This window comes from Vicugna pacos, chromosome 1 (assembly GCF_048564905.1).
Source record: "Vicugna pacos chromosome 1, VicPac4, whole genome shotgun sequence".
Taxonomy (NCBI): Eukaryota; Metazoa; Chordata; class Mammalia; order Artiodactyla; family Camelidae; genus Vicugna; species Vicugna pacos.
The window spans coordinates 111,689,673-111,711,522 of NC_132987.1; the positions used below are offsets into that span (position 1 = coordinate 111,689,673).

Genomic DNA, 21,850 nt, shown 5'->3' on the forward strand with positions numbered 1-21,850 from the left:
AAAAGACTAGAAAGATGGAGAGACAGCAAAATACTTTGTGTGACCTCTCAGGTGGCCCCTGAAACCATTGACCTCAAGTGCCTAGACAAAGCTAAATTGCTCCTCTGTAGGTTCTGTGCACAATTCCATTTCTTTGGATCATGGAAATAAAAAGACTTTTAACATTTTCAGTAAGGCTCTGGTTTGAATTCAAAGAAATCCTAGTCCATGGTTGATTCTCCTTACTTAAGTATGTCCTATAGTGTGATCTTATAATCAGTCCTTTAATTTCAAAATAACTGCCACAAGATGCAAATATTCAAAGAATAAAATTTATTATTTTGAGATTTTTTTTGAGAGAGAATAGTAGACAATTGTGGAGGAAATACAGAACCAAGACACCTGCGATCCATTACTCACTAGGAGTTAGGAAACTTTGCAAGCTCATGTCTATGGTCAGCTGACTAGAGCCAAACAGATACATCAAACATGATAAGAAACTTGTGCATATGGAAGTAGGAGCTCCTAAAACTGAATGTTCTATTGCTCTCAATTTTCCTATAAGCCTATTTTCTAGAATCATTTGAATGCAAAAGTCTCTGTTCAAGAAACATGTTACATTTTGCTAGATAATTTGACATACACGTTGTGGTAGAGCTGATCAGTGTGGCTGTAGTTAAGAAAGCAAAACAAAAAGTATTCCATATTGCACTTGTTCACAGGTCAAATTTTACAAGTTTGACACTATTGTGTGTTCTGAAATAAGGCATTAAATAGTCATAAGGTGTTGATTATTAACTTCCCGTTTAGATGAATTTACATGAGACTTTAAGAAATTTTCTAATAGGATTAGATTTTTGAAGGAACCATAAAGATTAATGATCCTATAACTAGATTAAATTATCATAGAAAGTATGTTTGGATTTGTTTTCCAATACTGAAAAATCCCAGCATCTGATTGAAACATCTATATACCAGAAGTCCAATTTGCAGCATTGTTTCTCTACATTCAACTGAGGGACTTTCATTAGAACGACTTGTTTGACACTACACTGTCTACACAGAAGTATCGTTCCTCACTTCCCCCGTTGATATATGATCCTGGAAGATTTTCTGTAAATTCATCCTGCAGTCTCTCACTGGCAGCATTGTTTATGCATGACACATTATATAGGTTCCTTGTGGGCAGTAAACTGCCTTCTCCTGACATCCTGGAAGCTCAGATGTCACATAAAGGGCACTCACCCACTTGGAAAAGATCATTGTTTTCCACAGTATAAAAATATTAGAGGGCACATAGGACCCACAGGATTTTTCCTAATTAACCCTATTCAAAAAGGCAATTGCTAGATACTTCACAGTATAATTAACCTCACGTATTTTGTAAGCAGATCTTTAGTTTTTATTTTTAGATATTTCCCAGCACAGGTCAGATAAGTAGGACATAAAGCAACCTGCTTTCATTTCACTGCACAACCCAAACTTTGAGAATCTATATACACAATAAAAAATAGAAAATGATCCTGGTGAACACATTAGCAATAATGACATAAACATGACAAAAGAGTGCATTTAAATATGCTGAGCAAGTTCTATACAAAAAAGTAACTCAATCATTAAAAAGGAGCAGAGCTATACAAATAATTTGAGAAGAGAAAAGTCCTTGGACCTTGAGCAAGGTCAAACAAATATTTAGTCACTCTCATGATAAATATGTCAGAACAGTTGCAGAATTAAGAATATATTCTTTTAGTTATTTCTTTTGAAGCTTATAATTAGGGTTACTTTGACATCTCAATGTATACTTTTTGTGATTTGTTAACCTTCAAAAAATGAGCATTCTAAGTGAAGTAAGCCAGAAAGAGAAAGAAAAATACCATATGATATCACTTATACGTGGAATCTTAAAAAAAGAAAGGACAAACTTATTTACAAAATAGAAGCAGACTGATAGACATAGAAAACAAACTCATGGGTACCAGGTGGGGAAGGTGGTAGGAAGAGATAAACTGGGAGTTCGAGATTTGCAGATACTAACTAATATATATACAATAGATAAATAGTAAGTTTATACTGTATAGCACAGGGAACCATATTCAATATCTTGTAGTAACTTATGTGAAAAAGAATATGAAAAGAAATATATGTATGTTTATGTATGACTGAAGTATTATACTGTACCCCAGAAATTGACACAACATTGTAAACTGATTATACTTCAATAAAAATATATTAAAAAGTGAGCAAGATGTTTGTAAGGTATTGATTGAGTAGCTTTCTACTGAAGGTTGATAACCAGGATGGTCAAAAATGGAAGATGTTGGACATGGCAAGAGAAAAGTAACCATATGTCTTAATTTGGCTAGGAAGGGCACCTCCGTATCTTGTACTATTATTTCAAATTTACTAAGCTTCTGGTTTCTATTGGTTTAAGAGTTACCCACATTATATATTCTTCTGTCCTTTGGAGCTATCTCAAAGTTCAAGCTCTGCTGTTCTGTTCTTACTCAGCTGATGAAATAAATGCATGAATAAGAGTAACAGATGATGTTAAAACACCTAGAGGAAAATATTTTTGTTTATCCCTCAATGGCTGCTGACACATTCCATGAAGCAAAAATTCTTAACCAGACCCCTCACTCCTCCTTAGAGGTGTGTACCTTAAAAAAAAAACCTTAGGTCAGACCTGGAGTTACTCCAGTGAAACCTTAGATTAATGACTGATTAACAAATACTAAAACAAAATACAGCTGCAAATTATTTTTGAAGATCATGTTGTGAGAGAATCAGTCTTATGCAATCTGAACCACCTTGGGTCTTACTGTCTCAGCAAGATGCTGTGATTCATGGTAAGTATAGATTCATCTCTAATTGGACGCCCATCTGGCTGTATTTACTCTATTTTTGGAAAACCACCACTGTTTGTTAAACACATTTTAAACATACCTGAGAGAGCTGATGACCCTGTTGTTGGCAACAGTGTCTAAGCTACTGAACATATTGATCAGTTCTGTACTGCTCTCAACTTCCTCACTGCCTTCCACCCACACGAGTCTCCTCTCGTTCTGAAGAGTCGCCAAGTCTGTGTCTTCGATCTTGTCCTTCCTGCCCAGAACACACCTGCCTCAACAGGATGCCCTCGTCCTTACCCTTCTAGCTGCAGTTCCTATGTCATCCTTTAAAGGACAAAATGCTCCTGACCTTGTAGAAAGTAGATCTCTCCCCCTGTTTTTAATACTACTTCCCTCCCTTTATTCTGCCTTATACACTCCAATGTTATCGTATCTGTATCAGTGTTTCCTGTTTATCTTGTCACTCCTGCAGATAGTGTGTCAGCTCCATAAAGGAAGGGATACTGTCTTAGTTACCATTGTATCTCCAACACCCTTTACACAAGTTGGCACATAATAGAAATTCCTTATTATTTACTGAACAATTATGCACACTGAAATAACTTTGAATTATACAAATGTGTTAATCAAATGGTACACTGAAACATTTATTGAGTTGTAAATCTGAAACAGTTCTTTTATTTAAATAGGTTTTCTCAAACATTCCAGGGAATATATTTTTTTAAAGACAAGAGACCAGTGTAGTGATTTAAATGATGAAGGGAGCCATGACTAAGCAGTCGTATTACTGTGTACATTTCTTTTGGATCAATTAAGGATAAGGGAAATTAAAGAGTCTATTTCTCCACTGTCCAGCCTATCTTTATTAGGAGCTGAGCTTCTGACATAAATAATTTCCTTCTCGCTGAAGAATTTCTAGCATTCTTTGCAGGAATCTTCTGTTAGCAACCAATTTCCCAGGTTTTGTTTGCCTGAGAACATCTTTATTCTCTTTCACTTTTGAGATCAATTCTGTTGGATATAGGCTTCTAGGTGAGTGGAGTTTTTTTGTCTGTTTTCTTTCAACAATTACAAGTATGTTATACCTTTTGAAATTGTCCCTCGGTCTTTGGATGCTCCATTCTGTTTTTTTGTTTTGTTTTGTTTTATTTGTTTGCTTGTTTTCTGTTCTATTTCTCTTTGAATTTCAGTTTGGGAAGTTTCTATTGACCTATCTTTATTCACTGATTCTTTCCTTGGCCATGCCTTGTCTACTAAGGTAATCGAAGGCATTCTTCATTTCTATTATAGTTTTTTTTATTCTAGTCTTTTAAATTCTTTCTTCAAATTTCTATCTCTGTGCTTGCATTAGCCATGTGTTGTTGAATGTTGTCTACCTTTTCCATTGGAGCTCTGAACCTAATAATCAGAGTTATTTTAATTTATCTGTCTCATAATTCCAACATCTATGTCATATCTGAATCTAATTTTGATGCTTATTTGTTCTCTAGGGAACACATTTGTTATTGCCTTTTGGCATGGTGCATAACTTTGTTGAAAATCAGGCATGTTTAGGGTGATAGGAATTGAGGTAAATAGGCCAGGATTAATCACAATCAACACATTAGTGCTTTGATATTAATTAAAAAATTAAATTTTGTTGTGAAAAAAGAGTTTAAATACCTATTTTCCACTTATTTTAGCCATAAGAAATATACATATGAAGCTAGAAGTCAATAAATATCAACTAATATATTGATCTGGAATAAACTGACTAAACTAAATAAATTTTTGTACTATAATCATAATATAGGGTGCTAGAGAAACATAGACTTTGAGAAAACTTGGAAATAAATCTCAGATAGTAATTTACAATCTATGATTTTGGCTGAATTAGGATCAATTATCACCACCTTCTGGATATTAAGGTAATTAAATTAATTAAATAAGAAACATGACCCATAATTGGCAAAACAAAATTATCACATGTGGGCTAATGTATAAATGTTAATAGCATATAGAATTTCCCTAAATTTCCAGCTCTTAGAATTCTGAACTATGGGGAGATGAGAAGTGAATTCTTTTCTCTAGCCCACCTCAAGACAACAACATGGAATAAAATTTCAAAGGGGGAAAAATGCACCGTGTAGAATTTCTTGTCAGTACTATCCTAAATCTAAATACCACTTTCCCTAAATTTCACAACCATCTGACCCAAAATCTAATTTACTTAAACTCAAATCAACAAACATTTCCAGAAAACCTGGTCATATATTGACCAAAGGCAGCCTTCAAAGAGCTTCAAGTCTGGAGAAGAGTTCAGAAATGCTAATAAAACAATGAAAAATCAAGCACAATATTGATGTAAGAATAGCAAAATACTGAATAGAACAGAATGAAGAGTCTAGATATTGACACATTCATTTTATACTTACTTGATTCACGTACCAAGAGCACTGAACTGTTTTGCAGTAGGAAAAGGAGCAACTTTTCCTAGTACTGGATCTCCTGGAATTTTGGCCCCTAGTACAGAACACACTCACACACACCACACACACACACTCACATCAATTTTACATTGATGGTATATTTAAATGTTGAAGAGAAGATAAAAACGTTTTATGAAGTTACCATATAGTATCTTCATTAATTTCCTTTAAAAAGACAAAAAAAGTACTAACCATAAATAAAAGATTGATAATTGGACTTAAATAAGGAACTTGTGTCAATCTAAAGATATCATTACATGAAAAAGCAGGCAGTGACATGGAAGAAGATACTCAAAAATATATATATTTATATATACACCCAATAAAGAGCTAATGTATGCACTACATAAGGAATTCTTTCTATCCTAAAAAAAGACATATCAAATCAAAACATAAGCTAGGAACCTGAATGGCTACTTTTTCATTTAAAAAAAAAAGTGATGTTCAAATAGTTAGGGAGCATTTAAAAAATATTCTCAACCTGATGAATCATCCAGGAAATTCCAAATCAAACCAACATTTGTTATAACTATATACTCACTAGAATAGCTAAACTTAAAATGACTGACAATTATAAATATTGATAAGGATGCAAGAAAAACTGGAATTTGTATGTTCTTGATAGCAGAAATCAATATTGGTATAACAATAGGGCATAACTTTGTTGTGGCATAAAATAAAGCTGAACAGAAACGTTTCATATAATTTGCCAGCTCTACTCATATTACCCAATAGAAATAGCTCCATTTACACATAAAAGATATGTACAAGAACAGAAGAGTATTTTATACATCATTTCTAATAAAGCCAAATTGGAAACAACCCTTCTGATCAGCAATAGCAGAATGGATAAATATATTCTGTTGTTTTAGTATCTTAACTATTAGACAAAAAGGATAATAAACATACTGGTGTATATACAACAACCAGGAAGAATCTCACAAACACAATATTTAGTTTAAACAAGCCCAAGACAAATGGGCAGATATGATATAATTTCATTTTAAAGTTCAAGAGCAGGCAGAACTAAGATTAGATGTTAGAGTAGTAGTGGCTACTTCTATGGAGTAATGATTTGTGTACGAATTCATATGTATTTCACATTTCAACTAAATTCTCACTCAACATTATTTTAAAAATAATCAGTTCAACAAAATCAGCAATAGAAACATGTCTGTGATAAAAGGAAGGCTAAGTCAAGTTGTGATTTACTCATTAGTGTAAGGGGCGAGAGAAGACCTGGGAAAATCTTCAAAAAGTAAAGGATGTTGAAGTCACAAAATCAAGACATCTAGGAGACCCAGACAAGTAAAGCAAAATAATGAACTAGAATGGATTTTGAAAGAGCAGCATGAACATAATGTTAAGAGGAACCAGCATTCAGCTTCAGCGCCAGGAAGTCCATCAGGAGAGCTGGGTTCTGAAGACTAGAGAAGGTGCATTCCTTCTCTAAAGGGAACAGCTATTAGTCAGCACCTAGAGATCATTGTCTTCTTTGCATGATGACACGGTTTCTAGATATTACAGTTCCTCAAAAGGTGAACGTTGATGACTTTACACTCTAGCTTTATTTTATTATGTGAAATATATACCCCTACACATTTTATGTTGAATGAGGGGAAAAGGTACCATTAATAGAGATATACCCCATAGTATATGATTTCTGGTAAATACTGAGTGAGGGAGTTCAAGTTTGTCTTATTCATCTCAGTATCTCTTGCAACTGGCACAGGATGGCTTGAGATGTAGTAGGTAAATCATAAAATTTTTGCTGAATAGATGAACAGTTTAATAAAGTTGAGCTGCATTTTTAAAAGTGAATATGAGTTTTCAAGGTAGGTAGATCAGAAGTTCATCCTGGTCTTGATGATGACACATACAAAAGGCTGGATGCTTATAAAAAGCAGCATGTGTGAAGAATTATGTATAAGTCAGAATCCTAGGAGCTTAGAATTTGCAATATTGAGGAGAGGAACCCGAAAAGGTGGGAGGGAGAAGGACAATGAAAAAAAAAAAACAAGTATCATGATAAAGGGCTTTTATTTTCATTTTACAGGAATACATCTTAGGAAGCCGTCAAGGCTTAAGCAGGAATGAAAGATGATTCAGTTTGCAGTTAGAAAGGACAAGTGGAAGTATGTTCATCAGAAAAGAGAGATAAGGAGATCATTCTGAATCTTGCCTTTTTAAAATAACTTCCACCAAGGGATTTTTGGGTTTCTCAAGTACATATCATCAGAGCTCTAGAAAGCAGCTTGAGGAGTGAAGCATCAAGCTCCTCCCCGGCTGTGAGGAAAGAACACGTGGTTGAGCACACCATGTCCTACTGGCTTCTCCCGCAAGCAGTCGAAGTTGGTCATGTGTGTTAAACTAGAAAATGAAAGACAAACTGAAGAACCAGATTCTTAATTCTGACTTAAGCTCATTTATTACAACGCAAACCAAATAAATTCTTCCCACACCTAGGTGACACTGAACAGCATTGTACGCCAAATAATTTTAGGTCAAGGAGAGATGAAAAAAGATAAACATGTGGAAGGAGCAGCTTTCCTTAGATCAGGCACAGGAAAATCCAGGAAAAGTAGTCACTGCCAGGAAAGAAGCAAAAATCCATGGAGTTTGAATTTCTGCCTTTCATCCTCAGCATGATTATTAGCTGGAACAAGGAAGCTACTGGCCTCCCAATGCAGAGCAGGATGGACGACAAGGACTGAACACTTGTGTCAGAGGTTGGCATCCACTGAAGAGAGGACGCAGAGGTCTGAGGCTGCTGGACACAACACTAAGGGGTTGAGGACCACAAGGCAAGCAATTCAAGGGGCAGCATCCATAGGTGAGGAGGCTCAGGGGTCGGCAGCTGCTGGACGCATAGCTCAGAGGTCTGCAGGACACTGGGAGGCAGGAGCCAGAGATGTAAGAAGCAGGAAGAAGGTTGGTCCCTTGGCAGGGTCTGGGCACATAGCAAGCAGTGGAAGGGCAGCTGGAAGTCTCACAGAGGCTGGGCTCCCAGGTGGCTGGCTGACAGCTGGTAGATTCGCTGCAGGTCTCTTGGCAGTTGTTCAGGGGCAAGGTCTGGTCGGGATAGCTGCTGGGCAAGCAGAGGACATCTCCACAGCTCACATTGGTAGAGCAGAGGGCAATGGAGGAGGGAAGAGAAATATGACAGAGATTTCCGGAGGATCCCAAGCTGTAGTTTCCAGAGCAGTAGTTGTGGCAAGACATAGTGAGATTTCGAGAGCAGGCTGTGGTTGAATGGAAAGAAGTGATGGCTCAAGTTTCTCATTCGGCTGCCTCCCTCATATACCTCTAGAAGGTGATGATTGTGTACACAGACTCTCTTCCTGTTTGTTGTATGAGGCTGCATCAGAACTCTTTATTATAGCCCGGAAATAGTGCCCCCACCGCCCATAAAACTGAATGTCTTCCATTGATTAAGTATGTCTATAAAGCAGTGTGACTGAATTTTAATAGGATCTCTGCTTCTTAAATTATCCAACCAAAACAGACATTTTGAAGGTAACTTACTTATTTGACTTATAACCACCACTGCATAAACATTCTTGGAATTGTCTTTAAAAGTTGTAGTAAACTTCTTTGAAACAGTGGGAAATTGTTTCTCTTTGAGGGGAAATCCTGTGCTTTTTTGGAAACTGTCAAAAGAAGAAATGTGAAAGCACTTATGTCATAAAAGAATTAAAAAATCCTAAAATCTATACGGTTTGGGGCAGAAAGAGGTTAAGAGTGGTAGAATACAGAAAATTTCCAAGTGCCAAAATTGCTTTTGCCTTATTTTAGAATCCTGGTGGAAAGTGACTTTCCACCAAAATATCTTTATTTCAAAAAATCATGGTCATTTTTTTCATTCAATAAATAAATAAAAAAAAAACTGAGTCAAGTTGAAATTGTGATTTATGTGTTCTTAATACAAATAAATAAATTGGGCCCAGTTTAAATTATGGATCTTACTGAGAATAGAAGGAAATAAACAAAACCCCTTAAAAAAGTTACACAACATGACATTTTACGTAGTTGTTATAGGCTTATCATTTCATGGCTACTCACGTTCCAATTGAAAACTAATGTCTTTGGTTAAAGGAAAAAAAAGGAATTAGACACAACAATAAAGACATATAAATGGATTTGCTTTTCTTCTTCCATTGGTTCTGATGTCAGTTAAGAGGAGCTTATAAACTGTGTGTATGGCCAATAGCATCAGAATAAACATAGAGTTTTCCTAAGTGTGAATACTTTGAAGGCTATTTGGGGATATATTTTCTGATTAAAAATTGGTTTAAAAGATGCACGATTATTTTTAGCTTCAATCATCCCACTGTATTTTTTATATTCCAACATCTCTGGTGGCTCCAAGGACTATTTTAACGGAAAATTTAATTATCTGCTGGATCTAAGCTCCAATTCCCTTTAGCTAAAAATTCAGTGTAAATCACAACACTTTATTTTTATATTCAGTGGATATGCTCACACTTATTAACTCTCCTTTAGTGGAATCTGAGAAATAGAAGATTGGTTTTCTATGAGCCAATATAGGACTGTTTTACTGCCAGGGGTAGAAATATGAAAAGAAAAGGATACAGCCTCTGAGGTGTCAGTGTGTTAGGTCAGGGGCATCGCCCTTTGATGATTTGCACCTGACGTGTTTGAGGAGTTCCCCAACTCCAACCCCCACCCTGCCAGCCTTCAGTTCATGACACTGTTTGTTCATGTTGCTAGGGTCTTCTTGTGGAATCTCAGATGCATCAGCTGAATGGCATTAGTAATACCTACAGCCATTTTTAGCTGAATGCTTGTCAAATTTATAATTGATGCTCTTTACGCCTGCCCTTCTCTATTATAAGCAAGAGCCCAACAACTGAATCACTAGTTCATCAATATATTTGTGTGCATGTGTGTATAGGTACTGTTTATGTTGTATGTATACATGAATGTTTTCCCATGACTATAAGGGGCGTAGAATAAGAGAAAACTGACATTCATTTAGTATCTACTCTGGGCAACATCTTGCAGCGTGCATACCCACATGTGCTGTGTCAAATTCATCCTCACAATTCTTTCCAGTAAATTTTAAAATTTTAGGCATTCATCTGAAAATACTTGAGATGTAGAAAGTCATAGTAATTGATAAGAAGACAAACATTTGAACAAAGGGAGTTTTGTGGTCTTTGACCCCTAAAATGTTTTTTCTCCCTTTATCCAAGATGGCAGTCTAAAGAGAGACACTGGTACCATTCTTTACTAACTGTGTGACTCATGACAAAAGTTACCATCCTGAGTTTAATCCCTTTAGAGCACCTCCACATTTTTCTGTTGTGGTTAGGTAACACTGGCAAAATACTCACGGAATTCAAAAATTAGAGTGCCCTGAATGTAAGTTGTAACCTAATATAAGAAATATTGAACTAGTGTTATTTGAAAGTGATGGTGTCACTTCAAAAGAAGAGCTCATGTGGGCATCACAGTAGATACCTCATTAAAAGGCTCTTATAAACTACATATTTCAGGCTCTTCTTCTGATGCAAGAGCCCAGGATAGATGGAGGAACTGGACATCCAGTGTGTTCCTCCAGATTTATCCACTTTGTTGCTTTTTCTTCAATGAACTAGAGGTCTCCTACTCTAGAAAAAGCATTTGTCTCTTTCTTGGACACAGAGAATCCTCAGAGCATTGCAAGGATAAAGGTATGCCAATAAATGATGCTTGGATTCAATCATTCATTCAACAAATATTTATTGAACATCTTGAACTTGAAAAACATTATGATAGACGCTGACAATAATACCAAGATACTATTGATTTCTGCTCCCAGACATATCTAGTCTTGTAGATGTAATAAGACAGATACATAATGCAAACCAGTAATTAATAAGTTCTATAGACGATATGCAGAGAACATTGTTCATTGGTTTTACCTAAAGTTGGCATTAATTTTGAGGGATGGGAGGAAATGGCAGGAAGACACTTCAGTTTGTGGCAAAAGGTGGAAGGGCAGAAAAAATGCTGACATGGTGTTTTTCAGTGGAAGGTTCTTAAAGGCAAGCTGTAGTAGCTGAGCTTAAATTCACATGCAAAATCTCATTCAATAATCAAGGAAGTAGTTAAGATTTTGTTCTACAGACAAGATGATCCGGTAACTGCTTTCAAGAAGAGAGTGTTGTGATTAAATTGCGGCACAGACTGGAAAGAGGGAAAATTTACTGTAATGCTTTTCTCCTTTGATGCACTAAAATGTCCTTTTATACGTTCTGTTATCATTGTCATCACTCAAGTTGGGTTTTGTTCCTCTTTGGTAAATACATGTATTTCTTACTGCCCCTTGACTCCTATCTCTATTGTCTTCCTGCTTGAATACTGTACACAGATTGACTCCTAAAATTAACTCCATCATAAGACCCTCTTACTCAGAAATGTCAGTGACTCTCTTTGCCCACAGAAAATTGTCCAAACATTTGATTAGTCCTCTCCTGCTTCCCAATAGCAACTCTGTCTATTTTCTTCATGTCTCCAGTTACCCCACATCTGTCCTCATTCCATGTCATCTCTTCATTCATTCATTCTACCTTTCCTCTCCTTTGGAATAAGTCTTCAGTTTTATCCATCATTCAGACTTCAGCTAAATTAGCCCCTTCTTTGTAAATACCTTCCTAATGACCAAAATCTCTGCGGCCTTAAATTTGTGTAATTATCATTACCTAATTCACACACATGCACATACACTCCTTTGCATTACAAGAAAAACATTGTTTTTGCATATCTTATTTTATGACAGTACTACAGAACCCTTGTTTGCTGCCGTTTGCTGAGTCCTCATTATATACCAGACATAGTTTTACATGTTTTACATGTATCAACTGATTTAATCCTCACAACATCCCATTTAAGTAGATGTGATCATTATTTTCAATACAAGGGAAGAAACTTGGTTGATCTTTAATAAATATTTCTTGACCTCATAGCATTCATACACATAAAAAAATAGATTTTTCTTCATCAAATAAAAATTGACCTTTACTTAGTCAAATCAATAATCTCCTTTATATATTTTTCTGTCTATATTTTCACCAGGGATGTCAGCTTTCAAGGAATATGAAAGAACATAAAAGCACAAAGAGACTCAGGTGGACTAACCACCCTTTGTCAAGTGCTTTGCTCCTTATTCTAATATTTCTGATTTGTATTCATCTTAGCTTGACTTAAAGAAGACGATCAATTAATTATCTGGAGTCAGTACATTGCAACCTACAACATAAATGAAGCATCCTAATTTTAGCACCTCCTGTTGGATTCCATGTGTAAAATCATTAAATTATAATCAATTGGAAGAATTAAGTAATGTAGAGTTTTGGGTAACTGAGAAGGCTGTCAGACTGTAATCTACTTTGAACTGAATTTTTACTATATCATTCCTGAGTGTGGAAATTGTAGTTTATACATGACTTGAACAAAATTTGCTCCATGTCCCTACTTTATTCATACACAAAAATTGTCCCCCAATGATGTTAGAAAACTGGTTTGCATTAACACATCCTTTCATGCTTGTATTAAAGACAGTGTAAGTGGAGGTAAACCTTCCATGATTCATAGCTAAGTCCTTAAACCATGTCCCACTCAACTTTAGAAGGTCTTTGGCAATTTCCTTCCTTTGCTGATATATTTTATCAGCTTTTTTGAGATATCATTGACATACAATAAGCTAAGCATATTTAAAGAGTACAACCTGATGTTTTGACATCTGCATATACCCCAAATCAAGATTATAATCATATTCATCAGCCCTCTAAAATCTCCTACGCCCCTTTGTAGCTTTTCAGCTTTTCCCTTCTCTCTCTCTCCACCCAACCCCAACCCCATCCCCAGGCAACCATTGGTCTGCTTTCTGCCATTTTGGACTAGTTTGTATTTTCTAACATTTTATTAAATAAAATGAAGTTAAATAGCATATATTCTTTTTCACTTCTTCCTTTCACTAAGTATTTTGAGATTCATCCATGTTGTAGCATGTATCAACAGTTCATTCCTCGTACTGTTGTATAGTGTTCCATGGTATGGATATAACATAATTTGTTTATTCATTCATATACTAATGGACAATTGGGTTATGTGAAAGTTTTTGAAAATTACAAATACACAAATGCTATGAACATTTGTGTACAAGTTTTTGAATGGACATATGCATTTGGTTCTCTTGGGTACATACGGAGAACTGGAGTGATGCAGTCATATGATAGGTCAACGTTTAACTTTTCAGGAATTGTCAAACTGTTTTCCAAAGTGACTGCATCAGTTTATATGTCCCACCAGCAGTATATAAGAGCTCAAACTCCTTCATATTTTTTCCCCAACATTTGGTATAGTTACGCATTTAAAAAAATTTTAGTCATTCTATTAGTTGTACAGTAGTATTTCATTGTGGTTTTAATTTGCTAGTGACTGATGGTTCTAGACATAGTCATTGCTTATTTTCCATCTCTATATCTTCTTTAGTGAAGGGCTGTTCAATGTTTTGTCCATTCTTTTATTGGGTTGTCTGCATTCTTGTTCTTGACTCGAAGAATTCTTTAAATATTTTAGATACAACTCCTTTATTAGATACATGATTTACAAATATTTCCTACCTGTCTGTGGCTTGTCTTTTTTATTCCTGTAATAGTGACTTTTCGAAGAGCCAACATTTTAATTTTGATGAAGCTCAATTTATTCATTTTAGTTTTTAGATTGTGTTTTTGATGTTGTGTGTGTAAGAAATCTTTGCCTAACTTGATGTCTTAAAGGAATTTTTTCTTATGTTCTCTCCAATCTAATTTCTATCCTCGCCAATATTTTACGTTGTTATTTTAAAGATCACCAGTGATTAATTCCCCACCCAATGGTAATTGTGGCCTTGGTTCTGAATTCCATGGCACATGTGACTTTGCTGTCCACACTCTCTGTTTTAAAGCATTGTTCTATTGCAGCAATGATCTAATCTCACGGTTCTATTTCTATCACATGGAATACCTGTTTTTTCTTCTTCATCTCTATTTCTCGTTTCTCCTTCTATTCCCCAGGAGGATCCTTCTTTAGCCTCTTACTCTTCTGCGTTATTATCAATCTGCATTTCATTAATCTTACACATACAATTAATAGCTGTTCATAAATTCCTCTATATTAATAATTATAGGCTTGCTCTCTTTCCTGATCTCTGTTCCTGTATTTGCAATTGCCTGCTAGACCATTCCACAGGGACACCTTGTACTTCAAATTAAATATGTCTTTGCACATACTGCTTTCTCCAAAGTTGATTCCTTCTCCCATGAGCTTTATATCTACATATGGCACCATGTTCTCTTAGTCACATGGGCTTAAATGTATTGTAAAACTGTCCTCATGAGTGCTTTTGTCTCTGTCATATTCCCAAGATGACATTAACTGTTAAATTCAGCTCACGTTATGTGTCTTTTTTTGATTGCAGTTAACTTGAACACTTCTCTATTGCCCACAGAATAAAATCAAAGATCCTTAAATTATCATTCAAAGCTATTCAGAATATTGGTCCAACGTACATTGCCAAACATAAGTCCTTCAGGTCTTTGTTTGTTTGTTTTTTGTTTTTTGGGAACTCTAGATGAATTTATTTTCCATTCTCAGTATTCACTGAGAATGAATAACTCACTAACATTGCTGGTTCCCTGTTTGCTCTCTCAGATGTTTTTCCACCTTTTGTCTGCTTACCCGCATCTTACTTATCCTTTACAGTTCAAATCAAAAATAATAACTACCAGGAAGCCTTCACTTCTGCACAACCAGAAGTAATTTCTTTTCCCTTTAAAGTCATTTCTATGCTATAGATTTCCTATTTAACTAATCATTTCATACCTTATATTTTATTCAGTTTACATCTTATTTTTGCTTCTTTGTCATAATTATATTAAAGACATTATAGCATTTTTTGTGTTTGTATTGCTAAAAATGCTTAACATACTAACTGTTTTTGGTAAATATTTATTTTAAAATGAACAGAAATGCTTTAGTCAATGTTTTCCTCTATTCTGTTCATGTATTTTATTTTCTCTTACTTTACCTTAGATATTTCTTATGTCATATTGAAGACTTCCATGTGGATCAGTGTATATGATGGTAAATGGCTACTGAGGAAGATGGATTAGGGATTGGCAAAGTCTATCCTAATGTAAGCCATACTTTCTCTTGTTTCCTAACCAGTTCATCTGAATGCAGATGTGTCTTAAGCCCTTTTGGACATTAGTTTTATCAGTTAGAACCAATTGTTATTTTTGGTTCTGTGAGAGCTTTTCACAATGAAAGCAAAGATTTACTTTAAACCCCTAGAAAAAAAGAGTTATAGGTTATTGTAGTGTTTATAACAAATTTTACAGCCACGAGAGCGTGATTCACCTCCAGGTCCTAGAGGTCCTTGCTCGGCTATTTCCTTGCATAGCATCAGCACCTCTCCTGGCTCCTTTTTACTGTCCAGGCACACAGGAACTCTGGAAAGAGACTTTGCAAATAAAAAAGTATCATGTTAGCATATAAAGATTTTCTAGTTGTTGTTGTTGTTTTTAGCAGAACAAGTGATCAAAATAGCAAAGCTATGACCTGTCAGCAATTCAGCAGTCCCACAAAAATGAGTCAGTGCTTCCAGGAGTCTGGGCCTAGCAGACCCTTATCTCACCAGGCAGAGCAGCACTCAGGGTCAGATGTCGACTCTGAGCTTCCTAAAACATTTTTTCCTCTAAGAATTGTTTTATAACACTTCATAAAAAATAATCACTCCTCTTCAGTTGAAAGACTGACATTTAAGAGATGCAAGTCTTCATCCTGATCTCAGTCACAGGCTATCCCCATTCCCAGGTTCTGATAGAAGAGTTTTGTGCTTTTCTTTTCCCCCAAGCTGAAGGGATTTTTGTTTTTTCTAGAAGTTTTCTCATAGTATTTGAAGACGTCTCATCTCTTTCCTTGACTAATACTAATGCCTCTAGAGATGGTCTTATTTTATATTCAGGTAAGTTAACCCAGGGTGAAATACTCTGAGAACCTGCCACTTGGTTACCATGTATAGTAACTTTTTTTTTTTCCCATGGTGGAAATAGGAACAGGAGATACATCCCATTCTCCTCTACGTTATCACCAGGAATTCTTCTCTGGAGGAATTCAAGGCCATTCTGGAAAAGAAAAAAGAAAAAAAAAATAGAGGACACTCTCCTATCTGAAACACTTGCAGATTGGAATATGTAGCAAATGGTCCTTTAACTTAAAAAAAGAAAATTCTAAAACAGTAGGTTCCTTGAAAGTGATATGAAACATCACCAAGAATATAGACATAATAGGCATAATTTTATGATAAAGGAAGCAGTACCTTTCGTAATAGGAAAATTCATCAGAAGCAGTGCAGTGCAGAGACCAGGGCTGGATACTGGGGAGAAAAAAGTCCCCATAGGTTTCTTGCATTTCTGCATGTCTTGCAAGCAGAGTCTTTGGTTTCCGCTATTTTGAATTGTCTTTTAAAGCATGTCTGTATAACAAACAGCCTTGGAAAATAGATACAGTATTTCTCTCTGGGGCAAATGACAGACATGCTTACTGTCCCTTCTCATGCCCATGATTCAGACTTCTTGAACTCAAGACTGCTCTTCTGTAAAACAACTCACTGTGTATGCAGGTGTCATCTGGCCATCTTACAGTTGCCCTTTGGGAATTGAGGCTCAGGGAATTTCTGCAAATGTGAACACTCTGGCTTCTGCTATTGCCAAGAATAATGAAGTCTTTGTCTCTGATCCACAGGTTACATGTCTTCTGCCGGCATCCATGAAGCTGTGACAAGCTACCTTGTTAGATTGGGAGTGGGATAAAATCTTGTTCTCATTGCCCCCTCCCACAGATGTCTCATTTCTAGTTGATATTGTGGCACTGCCATGTCTATATGTTTTAAGCAATAATTTCATAAGAGAAATTTTAATAGAAATACAATAATCATAATATTGAAATAATGATGACAAATGTATGCAGCAGTAAGGAGTGGAGATCAATCAAAGTTATTAGAAGATAAAGTACACAGCTTGATGCCATATTGAGAACATTTTCTTAAAAGCTTCAAAGAAAAAACTGACAAAGAAAAGGAACAACTATAAATCATCGCTTAGTTAATAAGCAGTCTTAATACTGAATAGTAAAGCAATAGATGAGTAGAGCAAATTTTTCTTTAAAATGGTAGAGCCATATAATATTGTCTTTTAAGATACTGCTCATCTTTTTTAAACAGGCTAGTTTATTTAGGAGTTGGCAACTATGAGGGGTGACTCAAAACACCTCAAGGTATAAGATACGGTATTCAGGGGCAAAAGATACGGAACTCAGGAGCAAAAGCTGTGGAATAATGCAGCTCATTGGCTAACGAGCAAGGCTCTCCACTAGGGGTCAGCACTGCCAAGCCTCCGTCATGGATGTGCAGTAAGTAACCACCCAGGGATGAAGAGCCAGGAGCCCTGTGAACGTAGCCATGAACCGTCCATGTAGCCCACAGTTTAGAGTGCAGGTTGCCGGATGGTAGGGGCTAAAGACCTCAGAAGAAAAAAAGCAGGTGGTGAAGGCATGGCTGGCTCAGGACACACCAGCAGCAGAGAGCTGTAGGTGGTGGTTCACAGAAGCTGTGCACAGGCATGCTGGTTGGCAGCTGGTGGTTCCCTCCAGCTTCCTGGCAAGCCTTCAGGAGCTGGGTTCTGCCACGACTGCTACTTGCTAAGCAGAGGACACCTCTGAGGATCACATGGAGGAGGAGTTTTTAGAGGAGATGACGGAAACATGGCGATAACCCCCGAGGGAATGACAGCTGTAGTTTTCAACTGAGCACTTATTGAAAGACAAGCTGACTTAAGTGTAGATTCTAAGCAGATTACCAACACTTGGTGGTCTTTCCAGTCTGTGCTCGGCTTCTAGAAGTTTTTAGTGATGAGTGTTGCCTTCCAGTGCAGGCTCTATTCCAGCTCAGTATTTCAAAATTGTTGATAAACATGACTCAGTTACTTGGAAGTCAGGGAAGATGGCTCCTTACAGCCATCGAAAAGCACCCACTGAACCTCTAAAACAAAGAAAATTGTGGCCTTATTTACCATTCAGCAAACCATGCATTTAGAAAAACAGTATTCCAAACTTCACTCAACTTTATTGGAATACTTCAAGTATTAAAATACTTGAAATTCTGCAGATAGATTAATGTTTATTTCATCTGGCAAGTTAATTTAAGGTAGGCCACATTTATGATCCAATAAAGGGTTTTTTAAGTGTGTTATATATAGCCTTTAATGTACATGCAGGGCTCATTAGAAATTACTGTGCTTAGTACATTTAAATATTTGTAATAAACTTCTCACAAGGGACAGTTTAGATTGTGGTCCAGGGGCACCAGAGAGAGAGTTACTAGGCTTGAGTTCTTGGACATCTTTCAGAACAAAACTAGCTTCAGATGGTTTTTGCCCTCCAGGGGAAAGCTCAGAGGGCCCAAGCGTAGCGTATTGTTTTTTGATTACCTACCACTCCATTTGTAGCCTGAGGGCCCCAGAGCACTGGCCTTACATTAGAAGCCCCTCCAGGACCATCTCAAGATCAATGCTTTGATCACTATAGCCATTCACGGCAGGAAATTAAACCAGACTCCTGGGGACCAAGCCACCATCAGCTGCAGCCTCTGGGAGATAGGAAACTGAAAGCAGGCCCACTTCACACAATCTGCTGAACAAATGCAGACTTGGCAAAATGAAAGAACTACGCTGATGACTGTTTCTGTTTCCTGAGGAAGATTTCTAAAAAAGCATTTCACTCAGTAGTAAGAGGTGTTCTAAGTTTAATCTGGTAAGTACACCTGTGATCATTACAAAACTTAATGTGATCTACTGTAAATCCGAACATTAAGTAAATACAGAATAGTACTTGTAAATACCAAGATAAATAAAATTTAAAATATTTTTGTCACTGTCTCCTGTGATTTAATAAAATATGAAGTCTAGAGGGAGATACTTTGTTCTCGAGAATTTTAACATACATTATTACATCGGTTTCCTAACATACAGTGTCAGGGTGCACATAGCTCATTCCAAGAGGAAACAAGAAAAGTTAATAACTCTACTGTAAAAGCTGACAAGATTGATGGTGGAAGAGCGTTTTTTTAATCCGGGTGATAACACTGCACATTCAATGCCCCGCTGTCCGTGAAGCAATGGTGACAAGGCACAGAACTGCTAAGGGAGGTGTTATTCTCAGCTTTTTATTTAACTTTCAGCCTTCTTTTCTTGTTATCTTTGTTGATTAGTAGTTACTGAACTCCTGCAGGGGCGTTGGCCCTGTGCTTGAAGCAATGCCATATTGAGTGATGGAAGAATAGCGATGGACCATTTCCCATGTTTACCTTTGAAATTCCTTTGTTGTGTCTGGACGCAGCCACATTGATTTTGTCTCTGTCCTCCAAGAAATAACTCTCTTTGAATGTCATTAATGAATTTGTTTCCATAAAACCAGAGAAAGTCATACAAAAATTCAGGCAAAGGGCTGAGTACTTTGTACCCACAAAACATTATTTTTTTAATGACAATTTTAATTTACTCTTTAGGTGTTTAGTCTATTTGTATCTGTCTGCCTATGATGTCTTTTATTGCTTATCAAAGTCATCGCTGGATATGATCAGTAGTAGGGAGTTATCAGTTGTCTAAAGCAGTATAATGCTCTTGCTTTATTTTGGTGGTTCTTTTTTTAGCTGTTTTGTCAGTCAATTATTATTCTTTCCATTCGGGTCCCAAGGGAAGAATATGGAACAGTTCCTGGCATGAAAGAGTTTCCAGCTGAGGGAGTAACAGGAATTCTCTGAAGGTAGAAATGGGAAGCAGAACGAGAGAAGAATATTCTGGCTTCAGGAATGGGGTCAGTGACTCTGATGCAACAGGGAAAAAAATATTGTTTTGTATCCTGTTGGTTTCTACCACAGGCTCAACATTTTCAAAAGGATAATGATTTAACTAAAAATGGATTGGGACTAGGTATGAAGAAGTGAAACTGCTAACAACATTCAGATGATCGAACTTCTGTTGTAGAAAAATCTCACTCCATACCATCTAAACACCTTCCTTGACACCTAGGTTATGTCAGTTTCACAAAATTTGAAATTAATGCTTGTTCCTAAGATACTGAAAATCTATAATATTTTACAAAGTCCAGTGAGATATGCCTAATTTCTTTCTAGCATTAATTCCTGAGTTATAAATAAACCATCTAAGCAACTATGCTTTGTTCTGATTGTAGCCTTGACAGACTCACAACAAGATATATACCAGGCCAAGGATTTTCAATTGAATTGTTTGTACAGACCTTCCATAAGACACAGAGACTTTCCCCACATTTGAGCTGATCTAGTGACAAAATAATAATAATAATAATAATAATAATAATAATAATAATATAATCAGTTAATCAGAGTTTATAGCTCTAACTCCGAAGTCCAACTCACTGGATTAAAATCCTGACTGCCATTTACCATCTGTATTATCCTGGATAACCTACTTAACTTATCTGTATATTCATCTTCACTGAAAAAAAAATGAAAATCTTCATTCTCACTGAAAACAAGTGGGAATTAAAAAATCATACTTATTCAATAAGGTAGTTTGAGTTTAAAATGGTAAAGTATACATACACAGTGCTTGGTAAATAATTAAAATCAGACCTGCAGACTTAGTAAACAATCTTATGGTTATTGGGGAAAAGGGGTAGGAAGGGATAAATTTGGGAGCTTGAGATTTACAAATGTTAGCCACTGCATATAAAACTAGATTTTAAAAAAGTTTATTTTGTATAGCACAGGGAACTATGTTCAATATCTTGTAATAACCATTAATGGAAAAAGTATGAAAATGAATATATGTTTGTATATGAATGACTGGAACATTGTGCTGTACACCAGAGATTGATACATTGTAATTGACTGTACTTCAATTAAAAAATCAAATTAATAAGAGGTATTTTACAGTTCTTATCACAGTATTGCATAAGCAAGGAAATGTTCTGTAAATTCACTATCCTTGGCTTCTAGGACAAAAGAATGCCATTAAGCTCTCCACGTTTTGAAGAGCGTGGGGTAAGCAACGTCAATACCAAATCCTACCAAAGCCTTTCCATTCAGGCAAGAAGAAATTCCTAGATCTATAGAGAATGTTCTGTAGCAGGTACCACTGAATCATTTCTGCAGTTTTGAGAGTACCACATAGACTGTCTGGGTCATGTTCCATAATACGTACGTCCTTTGCACTTATCATCAATGATTTTTCTTGATCTCTGTCCTAAAATGTAAATTCAGTAGATTGTCTACCAAGCATCTAATCCCATCACTAAGCCATTTGCTAGCCCTTTACCAAGAGTCTTTAGCAACCGAGTCCACACAATTTTTCTCTATAAAGAGCTCCAGCATGCTCCATTTTGGGTTAGACTAGATACTGGTTTCTTCTTCAGCTACCTTCATCTTAGAGGAGTGGTCACGTCCAGCCTGGGAAGGATGAGTGG

At 36.2% G+C, this 21,850-nt stretch overlaps 1 protein-coding gene across 1 annotated transcript; it reads right to left on the minus strand.

Annotated features, from left to right (window-relative positions):
• Nucleotides 1-7,708: 7,708 nt before the first annotated feature.
• KRTAP26-1 (keratin associated protein 26-1) lies at nt 7,709-8,585 on the minus strand. The gene has a single exon (XM_015244061.3). The coding sequence runs from the start codon at nt 8,519-8,521 to the stop codon at nt 7,970-7,972; it is 552 nt and encodes a 183-aa protein (XP_015099547.1). The 5' UTR covers nt 8,522-8,585; the 3' UTR covers nt 7,709-7,969.
• Between the last annotated feature and the right edge of the window lie 13,265 nt (nt 8,586-21,850).